At 42.7% G+C, this 21,912-nt stretch overlaps 1 protein-coding gene across 1 annotated transcript; it reads right to left on the reverse strand.

Annotated features, from left to right (window-relative positions):
- Positions 1-2,949: 2,949 nt before the first annotated feature.
- BSPH1 (binder of sperm protein homolog 1) lies at positions 2,950-19,282 on the reverse strand. Its single transcript, XM_003282205.2, is given in 6 exon segments — positions 2,950-3,092; positions 3,649-3,780; positions 5,877-5,906; positions 7,219-7,239; positions 16,385-16,390; positions 19,216-19,282. Coding segments are annotated over 6 exon segments (399 nt in total).
- Between the last annotated feature and the right edge of the window lie 2,630 nt (positions 19,283-21,912).

Here is a 21,912-nt window from a genome sequence, read left to right on the forward strand (position 1 = left end):
GCAGCAAGAAGAAGTCAAAATCAGTTGGGGCTCCCAATCTACTGAGCCTCTACTTTCTTCTCCTTTTATTCACCGCCATCTTTTCTTTGCTGCTTGTTCACTTCTGGCTCCGTGTTCATCCTTATGAGCTTTCTTTTGCACATACTCGATCCTCTCAGCACTCTGTTCTTCTCCCACACCCACCAAACACCCACTTGGAAATAAACCCAAACATCGCCGTTCTCAGTGTGATCCCATGAGCAGGTATAGCTGTGGTGAAATCTCATAATTTAGTTTGGTGGGATTACAAACTCATGTTCCCCAGCCATGCTGAGTGCTATCTGCATGCACCTCCCCACTCACTCTGCACCCCTCATTCTGCTCTGAGCTCCTTTCCTTTGCTTCCTACTTGGGCTTGACCAATGGGATGCACTGGCAGGAGATTAAAGGGAAGAAGGTTGAGGTATTAATTCCCTTGGCTCCCATGGATTGGTCACTTCCACAGCCACTTTCTCTCTCTCTGTCTCTCTCTCTCTTTTTTTTTTTTTTTTTGAGATGGAGTCTTGCTCTGTGGCTCAGGCTGGAGTGCAATGGCACGATCTCGGCTCAATGCAACCTCCACCTCCGGGTTTCAAGCGATTCTCTTGCCTCAGCCTCCCAAGTAGCTGGGATTATAGGTGCCCGCCACCACGCCTGGCTAATTGTTGTATTTTTAGTAGAGACAGGGTTTCGCCATGTTGGCTGGGCTGGTCTCGAACTCCTTACCTCAGGTGATCCTCCTGCCTCAGCTTCCCAAAGTGCTGGGATTACAGGTGTGAGCCACTGTGCCCGGCCTCTCTCTTTTCTACCCGACCCTCTCTCCTCCCTCCTTTCCATTCTCTCTTATTCTGTCTCTCGCTTGCTCTCCAGCTCTGTCCTTTTTCTTCCTCCTTTGCTCTCCCACGCTCTCAATTCCAGGAATTTCTCTTCCCCTCACTGTTTAGGTATTGCTCTTACTATCCCTGAATACTGCACTATTATCTGTAGTTTCCAGTTTCGTTTAACTACTCAATTTGAGCGTGCGCTAAGCTTCCTGACTGACACATTTACCTCAACCAAACCCCCTACACTAGCCAGACGTCTTCCAACATTTCTCTGGTCACCTCACTCTCCACTCTCTTCAATGACCATGACGCACCTACCCCACTATACCCATCCTTGTCATTGTCACAAGATAACTTTTCCTACTACTTTCCTGAGAAAATACAATAAAAAAACTCTCTCACATATGAATCCCCTCAAATCTACAACTCTGCTTATATCCGCACGCACTCACGTTTTCTTATACCTTGCAACAATGGAAGACCTGTTTCTACCGAAGGTGACTCCACTTCCTCCTCCTGGGATCATCCCATCTCTTCCTACTTTCTCAGGGCCTTCTATCAGATATTTCCTCTCTACTATTCTTTGTTATTTTCTTTCATTTTTTTTTTTTTCCTTTTGAGATGAGGTCTTGCTATGTTGCCCAGGCTAGTCTCAAACTCCAGGGCTCAAGCAATCCTTCTGCCTCTGCCTCCCAAAGTGCTGGGATTACAGGTGTCAGCCACCACTCCTGGCCTCTATAATCAAATTGGATTGTATCCAGATTCTGCTTACAGAACGATGCTCTGTGGCTTCTCTTTGGACTTAGCCAGCTCTCAAGTGCTGACTTGCCCACTGCCTGGCTCCCAGGGCACTCACCATGGACCAGCCCCAGTGGCTTTCCCTCACTTTGTACAATGCACCCAGCTTTGTTGCCTTTGTTCGTGTGGTTCATATCTAACCCTTTTTAAACATCACTCTGATACTTTATCTCCACACCTATATTCCTACCTCAGGTATCACCTCAGTTATCACTTTTTTTTCGTTTTAGAAATATTCTTTATTAAGGTAATGCATTTTTTTCTTTTTTTTGAGACGGAGTCTCCCTCTGTCACCCAGGCTGGAGTGCAGCGGCACGATCTCGGCTCACTGCAAGCTCCACCTCCCGGGTTCACGCCATTCTCCTGCCTCAGCCTCCCGAGTAGCTGGGACTACAGGCACCCGCCACCGCGCCCGGCTAATTTTTTGTATTTTTAGAAGAGACGGGGTTTCACCGTGTTAGCCAGGCTGGTCTCGATCTCCCGACCTCATGATCCACCTGCCTCGGCCTCCCAAAGTGCTGGAATTACAGGTGTGAGCCACCGCTCCCAGCCAAGGTAATGCATTTTTAATACATGTTATTTTTTTAGAGCAGTTTTAAGTCACAGAAAAATTGAGTAGTAGGTACAAAAATTTCCATGTACACATAGGCACCGTGTTATCAATATCCTCCACCAGAGTGGAACATTTGTTACAATTGATGAATCTACACTGACACATCACTATCACCCAAAATCCATAAGCTTATTTTACTTCATTTATTTTATTTTAGAGGTGGGTCTCTCTTTCATCACAGCTCACTGCAACCTTGAACTCTTGAACTCAGGTGATCCTCCTGCCTCAGCTTCCCGAGTAGCTGAGACTACAAGTGTGTGCCACCATGCCTAGTTAAATTTTTTAATTTTTGTTTTGTAGAAATGGGGTCTTGCTATGTTGGTCCAGGCTGGTCTTGAACTCCTGGCCTCAAGTAGGCCAGGAGTCCTTTTTGGCCTCCCAAAGAGCTGGGATTACGGGCATAAGCCACCACGCCTACCCCATAGACTTAATTTTTAAAAGGGACTAATTTTACACAGTTAGCAATTAAAGTGCTGAGGCTAAACTACAGATTTCCATATTAAAACCCCATAATCCTTAATCAAAAACCTCTAGTTATTTATAGTTAGATCACCTTCAACTCGCATCCCAGAAAAAAAAAAAAAAAAACAACCCTCTCTAATGAGAAAGTGTTCTCCTCTGCCAACAAAAACTATAGGTTCTTTCCAAGGAGAATGATTAAACGTCTTAATCCCCCTCCCCTCGTAAATCTCACCATCATTCACAGTATTTCCAAATTCGGTCCTTGTTAAAATTCTTGGTCAGTGAACACCATTTTTTCCCAAATGCATCCCCATGATCCGTACACTCCCAGTAGATCAAGCGTCTGTACCAGAAGGGAAACACACAGCTTGCAAAATCTGCAGAGGAGGAAGAGGAAGAAGCAGTCAGAATAAGAAACCTTTCTAATTTGCACCCCCCTCCACCACACCATGCACACATATGCACACACATGCACACACGTGCACAAGCGCACATGCGTGCACACACATGCACACGTGTGTGCATACACGTGAACAAATGTGCACACATACACATGCACACTCACACTGACATACATATATGCACACATGTGCGCGCGCGCACACACACCCAAATACACACTTTGCTTCCTATTCAGTATCATCTGCTCTGCCCTATTTCACCAAAGGCACATGGGAACAATATTGGTGAGGGATTCAGATCCCATATTACTTTGATGTTCTACTAAAAAGTTTCTTTTCAAAATAATGTGGTTGAAATGCTCATATCTATGGTGCAATGTGATTTTTATATCGTCAGAAATTGAACATCCTTTATTTTCACAATTTAATTGGTTATGGATTCTATTTTCAGAACCCTCTTGTGTTTCGCCTCAGATCCCAGGCTCAGAGACCAAGATTACTGCTCTGAGGTATTCAGAGGCAGGACACTCACCTTCTGCACTGCAAAACTTCCAGTATCCTTCGTAGGTCTTGTTCAACGAGCACCACTTGTGTCTTGCCTTGGACTTGATGCAGTCATAGTATGTTCCATTTTTATAGTGGAATGGAAAGACGCACTCCCCATCTAGAGAAAACACAATTCTTCTTCTGTTTCTGGGTGTGTTAGGAGAGAGGTTATCAAGCGACTGTCTTCCTAGGAGCTGTTGCCCTTTGAAATCAGAATCATTGGCTGTGGCTGTAGTAAATGTTATTGTGCCACTCAATAGCAGAACTTTGGCTCTCTAATGACAAAGGTCTTTTGTTTTATATTCCTGCCCCTGCCCTACTTTTTTTCCAGGGTATAAGCCGTCTCAAAATTTTGTTTAGCATTTGCCCCAGTTTCAGAAATCTCTCCTAAACATAGAAACATAAATGTGGGCATTTATCTACCAAACAATTCTTCCCCCCCCACCCCTGGATCTCTTATTTTTACCTCCTTCCATCATCTCTCTTTCTCTGCCTCTCCCATACAACTATACATGTGTGTATGTGTGTCACTTGGGTATATCTATGTTGTATGGTTTTATATATATACTTATATATGTTATATGGTTTTGTATATATGCTATATGGTTAATACAGGATATACATATATATATAGTTATATGTGCATACACACATACAGGCACACATACGTAATTTTTTGCTACACTTCAAAATGAATCATATTTTATACTTGAGTTTCCAACTTAACACATCACAGAAATCTTCTTAGAGTGATCGTATAGCTCTAACTTCTTCATGGTTCACTGCAGCCTTATCCTCCTGGGCTCAAGCAATCCTCCCACCTCAACCTCTGGAGTAGCTGGGACTGCAGGTGGGTGCTACCATGCCCAGCTAATTTTTAAATTTTTTGTAGAGCTGAGATCTCACTATGTTGGCCAGCGTGGTCTCAAACTCTTGAGCTCAAGCGTCCTCCTGCCTCAGCTTCCAAAAATGTTGGGATTACTGGCATGAGCCACTGAGTCCGGCCTTAACTTCTTTCTAATGCTGATTCATGTTCTGTGATACAGATTCACCACAATTTATTCAGTATTTCCACATTCAGATTTTTCCTACTGTAAATACAGCTGTAGTAAACATTTCACATATTTAAATCCTTATGTATTGAAGCATTTCTTTCTATAGAATACCCAAAGCAAGGTTACAAGGACAAAGTATATACAATTTTAACATTGATGAATATTGCTTTGTCAAAGGAAAACGGCAACTAGTCTTTCCCACCAATTGTGCTCCTTTACCTGAATTTTCATTAGCACGAAGCATTTACACACTTTAAAAATGTTTACCTGTATTACAGAAGATTTCTGCCTTGCTTTAAAAGATCTGTTGGTCCTTAGGCCATACATATATTTTCAATTTTCTTCTTAAACAATTTTGTTCCTTTTACATTTAAAATTTGATTAAGCTGGAATTTACTTTTGTATATGATGCCAAAGGGTAATGCAACTTTATTTTCTTTCAAACATATTTAGTAATGACAGATTGATGATGAAATAAATCACCTGTACATTTAAACGATCATGTTTAAAACCATGGATTATTCTAATATATCCTGGGATCCATTCTATATTTTCTATAAAGTTCCTTGAAATTATTACAGAGGTAACGACGCATGGTGGTAAAATGAGCAGGCTCTGGAGTCAGCAAGCATCACAAAATATTTCTTCTTTTCTTCTCTCCTTTTCCTCCTCCTCCTCCTTCTTCTTCTTCCTCTTCTTCCTTCCTCCCTCCTCCTCCCCCTCCTCCTCCTCTTCCTCCTCCTCCTCTTCCTTCTATCTTTCTAGGCTGATTCCATGTTGTTTATATTACAATATTTTAGTATGTCTAAATATCTGATGAGACAAAATATTTATCTACTCCAGCACTTTGTTCATATTTCTAATTATTATTGGATGTTTTTTCTATATAAATTTTAAAATCTATTATTTCCTGTTAGATTGGCAGAAATTAAACAGTAGACACATTTAGTGCTGATGAAAGTTCAGAGTGACTTCTATACCTCTGTTTTCTTTATCTGTTTACAAGGCATTTATGTTACATTTTATATACGGAGAAAAAATGATTTTTTTTTTTACCGGAGAAACATTACTGATTCCCCCATTTTTACAAAAGTAAAAGAAAATATACAAAAAAAAAAGAAAATATACATTAATAATCAAAGTTTTCTGATCAACTTACCTTTAACTTCTGGAAAATGAGTTATAGTTTCTGAAAAATAAAATTTAGAGCTGACATTTATTTCACTATTATTAGGCTTTAAAATAGGCTCTTACGTAAAATAAAATTAAATAAAAACTTCAGTTTGGGAAAAAGTGATATCGTTATGGCATTATGTTTTCCATCCAAGAACATGGCATCATCTCTTTTTCAAAATGTATTTTTTTGCTCTTCAATATGACTTTCTTATTTATTCTATGTAAATCCTACACATTTATCACTAATTTAATTCCAAAGTGCTTTTTTATGGTCACTGATGTTAAACAGAATGTTTTCCATTTCCATCAATGTCCAGTTGGTTCTTACCAGTATAGAGAAAAACTATTGACTGTTGTATGTTTATCTTGTATCCAGCCATGTAGCCATATTACTTTATTAAAACTAATAATTTTTATTCATGTTCTTAGGAATTTAAAGTACACAATCATAAAATAACTTTGCCTGTTATTTTATATAATTTTTTTCCTTTTTACAATATCACTTATGTTAGAACCTAAAATAGTGTTAATGTAATGCCCTGTGCTTTCCTAGTTTTAATTGGAATGACACTTAGATTAAGAATGTTTATTTCAGCATGATTAGTATTAGTTTAAAAAATAAGAATTAATTAAAAAATATTGATCCCTGAGGGAATTTTAAAATGAAATTGGCTTTATAATATCAAGTAGGCATTAATAAAGATGAGCATATAAATAGATATGGAAAAATTTGTACTTCATTTGTAGGTGGCAAAAGGAATTTTCTTTCATTATTTTCCATAATACTTGATTTTTGCTAAAAATCACATTATGAAGTTACATGTAATGAAATGTTTAATCACCCAAAAGTAAAATTAACAGTAACATTATGATTTATCTCTTCTTCTTTTTTTTGAGACAGAGTCTCACTCTGTCACCCAGGCTGGAGTGCAGTGGCGTGATCTCGGCTCACTGCAAGGTCCGCCTCCCGGGTTCACGCCATTCTCCTGCCTCAGCCTTCCCAGTAGCTGGGACTACAGGCACCCGCCACCACGCCCAGCTAATTTTTTGTAGTTTTTTAGTAGAGACGGGGTTTCACCATGTTAGCCAGGATGGTCTCGATCTCCTGACCTCGTGATCCGCCCGCCTCAGCCTCCCAAAGTGCTGGGACTCTTCTTTTTTCATAACACTTTTGACATGAAATTTACTTTATATATAAGTAGGTAAAATAGTAATCTTTAATGAAAAATATGATTTCTTAGCAGGAAAGGGAATATTCAGTGGTTTCACATTTTATTGCAAAAATTTGAAACAAAATTCTAATAAAAGTTTTTTGACCAACTCACCCACAGTTGATGATAATTCATCTGAAAGACACAATTTTGAACAAATATTTATGTCACTTTAAAATAAAAGAAATGAAAAGATTTCACCAATTTCTATTCTAGTAAGAATAATACTATTTTGAAAGTTAGGCATCAAAGTTCAATAGAGCTTATTTTTAGTTGTGTGATTGTGGGTGATTTCTTATTTTCCTTTTGCTTTAACTGTATTTTCCAAATATTATTAAAGGATAGGAATGATTAAAATTATTCTTAAAACAAAAAATTCAGCAGGCAAAGGAAACGATTTACTTTTCTCACATTTTTCTATAAAATAAACCACTTCATCATAGGTTTCTGATGTGGAACACTATAGGTTTTTATTTCTGTCACCACTTCTCACTGAATACCTGAATTCTACTATTAGAGATTCATGTCTTTGGAGTTGCCACTTTCAGAATGGAAAATTCTTCCTCTAGGAGGGAAAAATAAGAATGATACCTCTGAGGTATGTAGGAAATGCAAATAAATGCTCTGAGCATCTCTATCCTGGGAACTATATTTTATTTAACTTATCAGAACAATTTTGTGAGGCAGGCACTGTTTCCATCATCTTAGAGACAAAGTTCAGAAATGTTAAGTTCCATTAAATTAAGAAAGTTAAGCATGTGGCAATTCAATTCGAATCCCCCCGGAGGGTTTGTTTCAATAGGAAGTAACGGCCCAAATCCTGGCACAGGCTCAACCACTTACCAAGCATCTGCCCTCAGTTTACTCTGCTGTAAAATGGAGAGAGAACATTAGGACGTCAAGTCCTCCCCAGTTTGAATATGCTAATATTCTTGGAATAAAGGAAACTGCCTGATAGCTTTACTTTTTTTTTTCTTAAAGCAGCATTTTTATTTATTTATTTATTTTTGAGACAGCGTCTCATTCTGTTGCCCCGGCTAGAGTACAGTGGCGCGATCTCGGCTCACTGCAACCTCCACCTCCCAGGTTCAAGCGATTCTCCTGCTTCAGCCTCCTGAGTAGCTGGGACTACAGGCACGTGCCACCACGCCCGGCTAATTTTTGTATTTATAGTAGAGATGGGGTTTCACCGTATTGGCCAGGCTGGTCTCGAACTCCTGACGTCGTGATCCGCCCACCTCAGCCTCCCAAAGTGCTGGGATTACAGGTGTGAGCCACCACGCCCAGCTAAAGCAGCATTTTTCAACCATTGTTCCTTCATGAGCCATTAAACCTGTAATATTTACCTCCCCCTCCTTAGAACTTGAATTTTTTGTTTTGTTACTTTGCATGGTTCCTGATGAAGTGATTTTACGCAAAGGCTATTTGATTTAAAACCAGCATGTGTTTAGTTAAATATTAAATAACTGTTACAAAGTTCACTTAATTGAGGCTTTAAGAGCAGTCATAACTTTAGGATGAAATATAACATAGAACGAATTGTAGAATAAATATAGAGTGAAAAATTTGATTTTTTCCCAAATAGCCCATGATAGATGATGCTTAATAACCATTAAAATGCTGTCAGATAGAAAAGCGCAATTTATCAACAAGCAAATTTACAAATGTCATGTTTGGTTAAGAGACCATACACATACTATAATGTAATTTGCAGATATCTCTCATATTAAAGCATTAGAACTCAACATAATCTGTGTTCAAAACTAGTTCATCAAATTTGTAGATTACACTTAAAAGAGCAATGACTTAATTTTTTTTATTTTTTGAAAAGATTTTTGCAAAAGCAATGATTTTAATTCTGAATTTGTTGTGTATATTTTATTTATTACTGACTATTTTGCTATTTGCTCATGTTTATTCATTCCACAAGTTTGTTTTTCAGCTAAATTGTCCTGGCTGCCATTGTGGCTTGAAATTAAAACGTTTTTCCTTAGGCACATCTTATTTAAGAAGTAGTCATAATGGACCAGCACAATGGTTCACAAGCTTTGTTGCATATTAGAATCACCAGCTGAGTTTTTAAAAACCCAGATCCCTTCCACTTCTGGGTATATATACAAAATAATTGAAAGCAGAGACTCAAACAAATATTTGTAAACCCATGTTCATGGTAGCGTTATTCACAATAGCTAAAAGGTGGAAATAACCCACATGTCCGTGAGCAAATGAATAAATAAACAAAATATGGTAGACACATACAATGGAGTATTATTCAGCATTACAAAGGAACAAAATTTGAATAGATGCCACCACGTGGATACACTTTGATAATACTAGGTTAAGTAAAATAAGCCAGACACAAAAAGACAAATATTATATGATTCTACTTATAAGAGGTAACTAGAATAGTCAAATACATAGAGACAAAAAGCAGAATGGTGGTTGTTAGGAGCTGGAGGGAGGGAGGAATGGGCAGTTATTATTTAATGGGTGCAGAGTTTCAGGTTGGGACAATGAAAGGCTCTGGAGATAGATTGCACTATTTGAATGCATTAAATGCCACTGAACTGTGCACCGGTTCCAGTATGTAGGGAAGATCTCACGATGAAGGGGTCTGCATTTATTCAGCCAGTCCTTCAGCCCACTCATGTAGGCGACAAATATGGATTGAATGCCTACTATGTGCCCAGCCTAGTGCTAGGTTCTGGGCTACCCAAAAAGGGAGTGGCTGGAATGGTAGACTCTGGACTACAGAAACCATGAGATTCAGGCGGGAATCCAAGATCGATGGACTCATCAGGAGTTAAGCTTGTCTTTCTCTGAAATATAGGGATTATAATTGTATCTACCTCCTGGATTTGTTGGGTTCATTCAGTATGCATTCCATAGTGAAACTGTTAGGAAATGGATTTTGGTTTTGAGGATCATCATAGGCCTGATCTCATGAATGGGGAGATACAGATAACGAATCCAACATAGCCTGTCTGCTAAGCACTGTGATCTTAGAGCAGGTATCACCAGGTAAGCCTCAGAATGCAGCATCATCGTATCATAAACATAGTGCACCATCCTTGGTGCTATAAAATTATGAGTCCCCACTCAAACATCCCACTCTGATTAACACCAGAAATTCTTTCTGCCATCTCCCTGGTGGATCATTTGTTGTGAATGTTGGGACGTTATGTTTCAAAAAATGTCTTGCAAGTACAGTGCAGTTGCAAAGCAAGTGGACTACAAAATGAAGCCGGTCACTTTGTGAAAGATGCAAGAATGTATGAATTTAATGACAGTGATACAAAAAAGTTAAAATAGCACATATTGTGACTCCATAAGGGCTTTGAACAGAATTTTTTTTTTTTTTTGACATGGAGTCTTACTCTGTCACCCAGGCTGGAGTGCAGTGGCACGATCTCAGCTCACTGCAACCTCTGCCTGGTGGGTTCCAGGGAGTCTTCTGCCTCTGCCTCTGCCTCCCAAGTAGCTGGGACTACAGGTGTGTACCACCACACCTGGCTAATTCTTATATTTTTAGTAGAGACACGGTTTTGCCATGTTGGCCAGGCTGGTCCCAAACTCCTGACCTCAGGTGATCCACCCGCCTCGGCCTCCCAAAATGCTGAGATTACAGGTGTGAGCCGCCGTGCCTGGCTTGAAGAAAAAAAAATTATATATATATATATATAATATACATATATGTATATAATATAAATATAAATATATACAAAATATTTTATATATAAAATATATATAAAAATATATATATAATATATATATTTTTAATTTCAAAGGATTAAGAAGGGCCCCTAAAAATTAATATAGTCCTAGAATTAGTCTTAGAATACTTATACAAACTGGCTTTCTTTATGACCCTTTGAGGAAAGTGTAGAATGGAAGAAGACAAAGCTATGCACTGGAAAATCATAACTATTTTGTCAGGAAAGTCCTGCATCCCAATTCTTTTCATTCTCAAGAATTCGCCTTTGGTCATAATTCAAGCTAAATTCTGTTATAATATGTAAGGTTTTAAAAATACCCTTATTTGAAATAAAAATGAGTCTCACTTTTTCAGATAAACCCAAATCGAAATTGTTTCACACAGCCATAACAAAGAACGAAATCATGTCCTTTTTAGCAACATGGATGCAGCTGGAGGCCGTTAGCCTAAGCAAATTAATGCAGAAACAGAAAACCAAGTACCACATGTTCTCACTTATAAGTGGGAACTAAACATTGGGTGCACAGGGACACAAAGATGGGAACAATAGACACTGGGGATTACAAAAGTGGGGAGGTAAGGAGGGGACCCAGGCTTGAAAACTGCCTATTGATGACCGGGCGCAGTGGCTCATGCCTGTAATCCCAGCACTTTGGGAGGTTGAGGTGACGGATCATGAGGTCAGGAGTTCCAGACCAGCCTGGCCAACATGGTGAAATCCCGTCTCTACTAAAAATACAAAAATTAGCCAGGCGTGGTGGTGTGTGCCTGTAATCCCAGCTACTCGGGAAGCTGAGGAAGGAGAATCACTTGAACCTGGGAGGTGGAGGTTGCAGTGACCTGAGATCACACCACTGCACTCCAGCCTGGGCAATATAAGACCCTGTATCACAAAAAAAAAGAAAACTACCTACTGGGCCTATGTTCATTATTTGGGTGATGGCTTCAATTGAATCCCAAACCTCACCATTTATGCAACGTACAAATCTGCACATGTACCCCCTACATCTAAAATAAAATTTTTTAAAAGAAAAATCTTTTGAAAGAAGCCAGAGGGGGAAAAATACCTTACCTATAGAGAAGCAAAGATAAGAATTATACCCAACTTCTCTCCAGAAACCATGCAGCTAAGAATGAAGCATTTAAAGTGTTGAGAGAAAAAAAAATCTTCAATCTAGAATTCTGTACCCTGCAAAATTATTCTTCAAAAGTGAAGGAGAAAGAAAGACAAAGATTCTCAGACAAACAAACATTGAGGGAATTTGCTACCAGAAAACCTGCCTTGAAAGAAATGTTAAAAGTTCTTCAGAGATATGAAGAGAGGAAGCACATTAGAAAAAGAGTGAGTGGGCCAGGCATGGTGGCTCACACCTGTAATCTCAGCACTTTGGGAGGCCGAGGCAGGCAGATCACCTGAGGTCCGGACTTCGAGACCAGCCTAGCCAACATGGTGAAACCCTGTCTCTACTAAAGATACAAAAATTAGCCAGGCATGGTGGTGTGTGCCTGTAATCCCAGCTACTCGGGAGACTGAGGCAGGAGAATCACTTGAACCTGGGAGGTGGAGGTTGCAGTGACCTGAGATCACACCACTGCACTCCAGCCTGAGTGACACAGCAAGACTTTGTCTAGAAAAAAAAAAAAAAAAAGGAAAAGAATAAGTGAATGTAAATAAAATGAAAGCATGTGAAATGTGTTCGGGAGCTTACGAAGTCCCCTGAACCTGATCACTTTTCCAGAGGATGAGCAGTGAATTTCAGCATCTTCGACAGCAGATATTGGTATTCTCGCAGTTGCCCACAGGAGGATATAGTTTATCAGACTTTATTTTTCCAAGCTACGGAGCCCCAGAGGAGGGAGCTTGGGGAAGCTGGTTGAACAGACTAGGGAAAAAAAGCTGCAGTCACCTCGCTATCGTGGGGAATTGCTGCAGCCTGCTACATGGTAGTCCTACGATCCTAACTTGGCCAAGATTCTTGTTTGGGTTCAAGAGCTGGGTCAGGAGTCTTCCCAAAGTTCTGCACTTGCTCTTCCATTCTATGTCAAAGACCAGGAATATAGCACAAGATAGAAGTCAAAACTTACGAATCTAGAGAATGTCAGAAGGCCTGGAAGAGCACTGGTGAAGAGCAGTAATGATGAATGGGGAGGAGTTGGGGTCCTCGGGTACCAAACCACGGGAGACTCATCCCCCAGACAGGAGAGACACGTGGCCTCTGTGATTGCTTCTTCCTTGGTTTTGTGTTGTAGAATTTTACTGGTCAGGCATGGTGATTTATGCTTGTAATCCCAGCACTTTTGGAGGCTGAGCCAGGAGGACTGCTTGAACCCAGGAGTTTGAGACCAGCCTGGGCAACATAGCAAGACCCCATCTCTACAATAAATAAAGACACAAAAATTAGCTGGGCATGGTGGCATGCACCTGTAGTCCCAGCTACTTGGGAGGCTGAGGGAGGAGGATCACTTGAGCCTGGGAGGTCAAGACTGCAGTGAGCCATGATTGTGCCATCGCACTCCAGCCTGGGTGACAGAGTGAGACCCTATCTCAAAAAAAAAAAAAAAAAATCCAGACAAAGTACCATAGACTGTTTGGTCTAGAGCAATAGACATTTATTGTCTCACAGATCTGGAGGCCAGAAGGCCAAAATGCCAGGGTTGGTTCCTTCTTAGGAGCTCAGAGGCATAAACTGTTCCATGCCTCTCTCCTTGCTTTTGGTGGCTGCTGGCAAGCTGTAGAATTCTGTGGCTTGTGGCAGCATCACTTTAATCTCTGCTTGTGACTATGCTTGGTTGTCTTCCCTGGATGTGCCTGTTTCCTCTTCTTATAAAGATACCAGTCATTGGATTAGGGCCAACCCTTATCCATTATGACTGCATCTTAATTAAGTACATCTACAAAGACCTATTTCAAATAGAGTCATACTCACAGATCTCTGGTAAACATGAAATTTGGAAGGACACTATGCAATGCAACCCCAGACAGTGAGGATGAAGATGAAGAATTTGAGTATCACTAGACAATACAGTTTGTGGAGGCTGAAACACCTCTGTCTTGGATGCTAATTCGCTGTGTTGGTTTCTGATTAACCCCATTCTCAGAATGTCCCTAAAATTTCTATTTTATCTACTGTTCTTTGTGTAAGAACATGTACTACATGTACTTACTTTTTTTTTTTTTTTTTTTTTTGAGACAGAATCTCACTCTGTCACCCAGGTTGGAGTACAGTGGTGCTATCATAGCTCACTGCAGACTTGACTTCCCAGGCTCAAGTGATTCTCTTGCTTCAGCCTCCCAAGTAGCTGGAACTACAGGCATACACTCCCATACCTGGCTAATTTTCAAAATTTGCTATAGAGACATAGATCTCACTACGTTTCCCAGGCTGGTCTTGAATTCCTGGGCTCAAGCGATCCTCCCACCTTGACCTACGCCTGGCCAGAAGATGTCTTTACTATTGATCCTGCCATTAGGTCAAAACAACCTTGATCAAAGAACCTTTAGGCAGGGCTGGGTGTGGTGGCTCACAGCACTTTGGAAGGCAGAGGTGGGCAGATCGCTTGAGCTCAGGAGTTTGAGACCTGCCTGGGCAACTTGGCGAAATCTTATCTCTACCAAAATTACAAAAAAATTAGCTGGGCATGGTGGTGTGCTCCTGTGGTCCCAGTACTAGGAGGCTGAGTTGGAGGATTACTTCAGTCCCGGGAGGCGGAAGTTGCAGTGAGCTGAGATCACGCCACTGCACTCTAGCCTGGGCAACAAAGTGAGACCTTTTCTCAGAAACAAATAAAATAAAATTAAAAATTAAAAAATCAAAAAAATTTTAAAAATTAAAAAAAGAGAGGCCAGGCGCGGTGGCTCACGCTTGTAATCCCAGCACTTTGGGAGGCCGAGGCGGGCGGATCGCGAGGTCAGGAGATCGAGACCACGGTGAAACCCCGTCTCTACTAAAAATACAAAAAATTAGCCGGGCGTGGTGGCGGGTGCCTGTAGTCCCAGCTACTTGGAGGCTGAGGCAGGAGAATGGCGTGAACCCGGGAGGCGGAGCTTGCAGTGAGCCGAGATTGCGCCACTGCACTCCAGCCTGGGTGACAGAGCGAGACTCCGTCTCAAAAAAAAAAAAGAGAAGATCCTGCCGTTTTCAGTAACATGGATGAACCTGGAGGACATTAGGCTAAGTGAACCAAACCAGTCACAGAAGGACAAATATTGCCTGATTCCACTTGTATGAGAAGTTTAAAGTAGTTAAACTCACTCTGTGAGTATCGACTACTAAATCCAAACCCTTATCCTGCCTCTTTAATACTGTAATAGTACTTTCGGTACTGTAATAGTAGTAATAATGACATAATGATAACAATTCTGTTCTGAGCGTCACGCATGCTAACCCATTTCATCTTCCAGCAACCCTGGGAGGCAGCAAGAATCATGATCCTCCTGTTTCAGATGTGGGAACTCATAGACATCGAGGGCTCAAAGTCTTGCTCGAGGCCACAGGCTAAGCTTGGTTGGAACCCAGAGATGCTGGAGGGAAAACTGGTCTCCTGAGCTTGCCAGGAGCAGAGTCAAGTGGGACAGAGGAGGCCAGAGGAGCCTTCAGATCTTGATGAGTGGGGATGCATGAGAGCTCTTAGCCGTGGTTCCTCCTCATCCTCTTTAAATAGTAATGGCTCTTGCAATGCAAGATTCACATTTTAGCACAAACCGTTGTTGACATCAAACGATTGGTTGGCGGGCAGTCCTACTGCACCAAAGCCTGAACTGGCAAAAGTGAAAACCCCAGAGTTCTGGGTTCACGAAGCATGTCCGGTATACACACCTGGGCAGTTCTCCCCGCAAGGGACCCCACTCCCATGTAATCCCTTAGACAACCCATCAACTTGCAATAGTAATTACATGCTGGACACAGCAAATTCCTAGCCCTGGAACAAGATCACTCAATCAAGTCCTTGGTGAAGTCTTGCCAATTCAACTACTTTTTCTTTTTCAGGCCAGGCGTATAGCCGATTTAGCATGTGCCACACACACGGTCTGTTTCCTCTTCTGTCTTCCCACTAGATCGTGCACTAGTGGGAAGAGGTGGAGGTGTATATCGCATGCTCATGAGTGGAGATGCTCATGCTGTTTAGCCTCTGCATCCTGTGCATCTAGCAAACCTATCATGTCACTGTTTTTTTTGTTTTTTTTTGAGACCGAATCTTGCTCTTGTCGCCCAGGCTGGAGTGCAATGGCATGATCTCAGCTCACTGCAACCTCCGCCTCATGGGTTCAAGCGATTCTCCTGCCTCTACCTCCTGAGTAGCTGGAATTACAGGCACCTGCCACCATGCCCTGCTAATTTTTATATTTTTAGTAGAGATAGGGTTTTGCCATGTTGGCCAGGCTGGTCTTGAACTCCTGACCTCGTGATCTGCCCGCCTTGGCCTCCCAAAGTGCTGGGATTACAGGTGTGAACCACAGCGCCCGGCATGTCACTGCTTCTAAAACACTAAAATGCAGTGCTCCTCTGATGAGGATGAGGAAGAGCCACAGCTGGGAGCTCTCATACATCGCCACTCATCAAGAACTGAGGACTCCCTTCGCCTCCTCTGTCCCACTTGACTGCTCCTGGCAAGCTCAGGAGTCCAGATTTCCCTCCAGCATCTCTGGGTTCCAACGAAGCTTAGCCTATGGCCTCGAGCAAGACTTTGAGCCCTAGATGTCTATGAGTTCCCACCTTCCCCTTATTTGTGATGACATCTTATAATCTGCAAGCCGGATTGCTGTGGGGACCCAGTTGTTATTGTCTGTATTGAATTCAACCAGCATCAAAAACTTGCAGTTTGCTACTCAGTAGCTCAAAAGAAACTCTTAAGAGACAATAGGCTGGGTGCGGTGGCTCCTGCCTATAATCCCAGCACTTTGGGAGGCTGAGGTAGGTGGATCACCAAAGGTCAGGAGTTCGAGACCAGCCTGTCCAACACGGTGGAACTTGGTCTCTACTAAAAATACAAAAATTAGCCGGGCATGGTGGCACGTGCCTTTAGTCCCAGCTACTCAGGAGGCTGAGGCAGGAGAATTGCTTGAATCTGGGAGGCTGAGGTTGCAGTGAGCCGAGATCACACCACTGCACTCCAGTCTGGGTGACAGAGGAAGAATCCATCTCAAAAAAAAGAAAGAAAGAGAGAGACAATAAGTCCAGGAGGCAGATGCTCACAAGGGGAGAGAGAGGGAGATAGTGAATAGGCAACGGTTCTGCAGATCAAAAGTAGACTACCACCACATCATTTAAAATACAGGCCAGAGAGCCCGGGGCCCATGAGTTTTTATTCTCTGATGCATTATTAAGAGAAATGCTTCATCATTAAGCCTCTGAATAGCACAAGTATTATGTGGAAAAATATGACATCCGTAATTCAGGAGACCAGACATTGACAGTGGAGAAGCTTTAGGATCATCTTAATTAGCTTTCTTCCACTTATCTATATTCCTTTTTATGTATCTACAAACATGATGTCTGATTTAAAAAAAAACCTGTGGCCAAGTACAGTGTTATTTTTCCATAAGTATAAAATAATTTTAGTGGATAAGAAAGCAGTGGTCATAGTTACATTGGGAGTATCTTTTTCTTTTCTGTTCTTTTAAAAAAAAATTAGCAAGCACAGTGTTTTTTTTTTTTTAATGCAAAGATGTCCTGAAGAATACTTAAAAGAAATATCGCAAGATCATTCTTCTTGGTCATTCCATAAAAAATTGTTTTTGAAACTATGCTTAGTCCTCATCAAACGTGCCAGATGCATCCATAGTGAATTCCTTTCTTATTTTTCTATTTTTCCTTCATAATTGCTACAGGCAACACGACTTTGGAAAAGGAATAAAATCGACTTTATGAAAATTAGTCTCATTTTCAAAACCTCTGCATGAGGCATTTAAAATCTCCTAGCATGAAGGGAGGAGACACATGGTTTTCAAGTAACATGTCACCAGGATTTTCCAGTTTATATTCTTAGTCTTTCATTATGTTATTAGCTGAACTTTCTTATTTTTAAAAAAATCTTTACCCATAGATTGTGTTTCTGACCTGAAAGGGAGAGTATTTTTTTCTTTCTTAAGGTACCTAAAGCAAGGGAGACTGTCGCCCTCCGTGGAGACTGGAACTTGATTACATACAGCAGCCGATGTGCAGGACTCCGTCCCAGCCAGGGTCACCTGTCTCCTCACCTTCTTCTAGAACGTTGAATAGAGCACCGACCACACCACCGACCACACCGCGAATCAGGCAGAGCCAAACCAGCAGGAGCCCCATGTGCCGGGCCATGCTCCTGTCAGACACTTGTGGTCGACCAGCTGATGTCCACGATTTCATGGCCCCTGGAACTAACCACAACCACTTCCCCTCCCTGTCCCTCCTCCTCACTTCCCCTCCCTGTCCCTCCTCTCTTTCCCTCCTCCCACTTCCCTCCCTGTCCCTCTCCCCACTTCCCTCCCTGTCCCTCCTCTCTTTCCCTCCTCCCCACTTCCCCTCCCTGTCTCTCCTCTCTTTCCCTCCTCCCCACTTCTTCCTTGTCCCTCTCTTTTTTACCTTCTCCTCCTCCTCATTCTTTTTCTCCCTTCTTGTTCTCCTCTTCCTCCCCTCCTCCTTTTCTTCTTTCTTCCCCTCGTCCCCCTCATCCTCCTCCTCCTCCCTCTCCTTCCCCTCTGTATCCCCCTCCTCCTCCTCTCCCTCTTCCTCCTCTTCCCTCCTCCTCCTTCCCCTCCTCCCCCTCCTCCTCCCTTCTTGCTCCTCTTCCCTCCTCCTCCTTCCCCTCCTCCTCCTTCCCCTCCTCCTCCTTCCCCTCCTCCTCCTTCCCCTCCTCCTCCTTCCCTCCTCCTTCTCCCCCTCTTGCTCCTCTTCCCTCCTCCTCCTTCCCCTCCTCCTCCTTCCCCTCCTCCTTCCCCTCTTCCTCCTTCCCCTCCTCCTCCCCCTCTTCCTCCTTCCCCTCCTCCTCCTCTGCCTCTTCCTACCCTTCCGTCCTCCTCCTCCCCCTCCTCCTCATTTCCCTCCTCCTTTCCCTCCTCCTCCTTCGTCTGGTTCTCCTCCCCCTCCTCTTCCTCTTCCTCCTCTTTCTCCCCTCCTTCTCTCCTCCTCCTTCTTCCTACTCTCCCTCATTCTCCTCCTTCTCTCCCTCCTCCTCCTCTTCCTTCACCTCCTCCCCCTCTTCCTCCCCCTCCTTTCCCTCTTTCTCCCCCTCCTCCTCCTTCCTCTTCCACCTCCTTCCCCACCTCTTCTCCCTCCTCCTCCTTCCCCTCTTCCCTTTCCTCCTCTTCTTTCATCTTTCATCCCCACCTTCTCCCTCCTTCCTTGCTCTCGCTCTGTGCCAAAGTTAAGCTATCCACCTTGCATAGGGAGAAATATAGAAAAAGAAATACTTAAAATAACAGACAGGGAAGATGCAGGCTGAGGAATTTCACGTCGTTTCCAGGAAGAGAAGCATCAGGGAGCCCATGAGCAGTCCCAGGCCTACCGGTATCTCAGATCTTCCTGGTCTTGAGCCAGGGCTCAAGAATCCCCTGGAGAGGCCCAGGGAGGCTTCTTGGAAAAGCAGGTTTGCTTCCCTAATATAAGCACCTTTGTTGATGCTCCACAAAGCTTCAGTGTGGGCCACTGTTCTCTAGAGGCCCTTGGCGATTAACCTAATGGGCTGCAGATGGCTTTGAAGTTCTGAGGAATAAGCGGTGCAGCATTATGGACACCTACGTTTCCAACTACGAGATAAATAAATTAAAAAAGTATCAAAAAAAGAAAAATCAGATTAATCATGAATTCTGAAACAGCGTGTTCTTAGCTACTGTTCCTTTTTTTTTTTTTTTTTTTTTTGAGACAGAATTTTGCTCTTGTTGCCTAGGCTGTAGTGCAATGGTGCAATCTTGGCTCACTGCAACCTCCGCCTCCCAGGTTCAAGCGATTTCCCCTGCCCCACCCTCCCGAGTAAATGGGATTACAGAAGCCTGCCACCACGTCTGGCTAATTTTTGTATTTTTAGTAGAGACAGGGTTTCACCGTGTTGGTTAGGCTGATCTCGAACAAGGTGATCCACCCGCCTTGGCCTCCCAAAGTGCTGGGATTACAGGCGTGAGCCACCGCGCCCGGCCCTTAGTTACTATTCTTAGAAGAGGGGCTGGGCACAGTGGCTCACGTCTGCAATCCCAGTGCTTTGGGAGGTTAAGGTAGGGGGACTGTTTGCAACCAGGAGTTTGAGACCAGCCTGGGAAACATAATGAGAGACCCCCATCTCTACAAAAAAAAAAAATTGACAAATTAGCCGAACATGGTGGCATGTGCTTGTTGTCCCAGCGCTTTGAGAGGTTGAGGTAGGAGGATTTTTGAGCCCAGGAGTTTGAGGCTGCCGTGAGCTATGATCGCACCACTGCACTCTAGCGTGGGCAACAGAGTGAGACCCTGTCTCAGAAAAAAATTGTGGAAAACGGGCTATCTTTTAATCTCCATTTTTTTTTCCTCAGTAAGATGGAATCTCCTTTGGAAAAAAGTGGCAAAAGAAAGCCCTACCCCCAACTAAACTGTCAAAAATGTCAACAACTGTCAAATTAGAAGCTCTTATGAAATAAAAGCCTATCCAAGACTTTAAAAATACCTTTGAAGAATCCTAGTTTTTGGAAATGAATGACTGTTGCCTTCACTTATTTCTAACTTTTTCCTTTTCTTTTCTTTTCTTTCTTTTTTTTTTAGATGGAGTCTTGCTCTGTTTCCCAGGCTGGAGTGAGGTAGCGTGATCTCCGCTCACTGAAACCTCCACCTCCTGAGTTCAAGCGATTCTCCTGCCTCAGCCTCCCGAGTAGCTGGGACCACAGGCGTGTGCCCGCAGACCCAGCTGATTTTTGCATTTTTAGTAGAGACGGGGTTTCACCATGTTGGCCAGGACGGTCTTGAATTCCTGACCTCAGGTGATCCACCAGCCTTGGTCTCCCAAAGTGCTGGGATTACAAGCATGAGCCACTGTGCCCAGCACCTCTTTCCTTCTTGTTTGAACATCTTTTACAGATCTTGACTATATTCTACAACATAACGGGTGGTCTCTGGCACACTGCCTTTTTGCTATTATTATTATTGATACTTTATGAAGACCAAGTGTGCTAAGATATTGTACATTTGCGGAGCCACCCATTCTCCCCTTTAACATCTTTGTTTCATGTCACTCATCATTGCATTGCATGTCATCAGTTTCCCATTCTGCAAGTATTTCTTCAATCAGTTTCCCTTTATTATTAGCCATACGAGATCCAAAAATCCCTTAGCAGGTTAATGTGGGCTGGGTGCAGCGGCTTATGCCTGTAATCCCAGCACTTTGGGAGGCCGAGGTGGGTAGATCACCTGAGGCCAGGAATTCGACACTAGCCTGGCCAACCTGGTGAAACCATCTCTCCTAAAAAATACAAAAATTAGCTGGGTGTGGTGGCATGTGTCTGTGGTCCCAGCTACTTGGGAGGCTGAGGTAGGAGAATTGCTTGAACCTGGGAGGCAGAGGTTGCTGTGAGCTGAGATCATGCCACTGCACTGTAGCCTGGGTGACAAGGCGAAACTCCATCCTCTGACTCAACAAAAAAAAAAAAAAAAGAAGAAGAAGAAACAGGTTGATGGATGAAGAGAAAGAGAGGAAAACACACACACGCACACACACACACACACATCAATATACAATGAGACATTCAAACAGAAAGACAGACACTGAACAAAACCCAAAGACAGAGAAAGAGCTTCAAAGAGGAAGGAAAAGGAGGCAAGGACAGAGGGAGAAAGAAAGAGGGAGTGGAGAGATGGTGAAAGAGAGGCTGAGGAAGAGAGTGACAGGGAGGGCCAGAGAGACAGCCAGCGAAAAGAAGTGAAGGCAGAGACAGACAGAGAAGTCAGGGCAGAGGAGGCTGCCATGTGAGAAACCGCCAGCTTGCGAGACTCTTCTTCTGAAAACACCCAAGCCTGGGACATGTGGATGCAGCACCAAAGAATCAATAAAACAAAGAGCCCCAGACACCCTGGGTCAAACCCTGCTCTCCCCACCAATTTGCTGTATGAGGTGCAGCAAGTCCCTGAGTCTAGCTGTGCCCCGATTCCCTTATCTGT

Source organism: Nomascus leucogenys, chromosome 10, assembly GCF_006542625.1.
Source record: "Nomascus leucogenys isolate Asia chromosome 10, Asia_NLE_v1, whole genome shotgun sequence".
NCBI classification, from domain to species: domain Eukaryota; kingdom Metazoa; phylum Chordata; class Mammalia; order Primates; family Hylobatidae; genus Nomascus; species Nomascus leucogenys.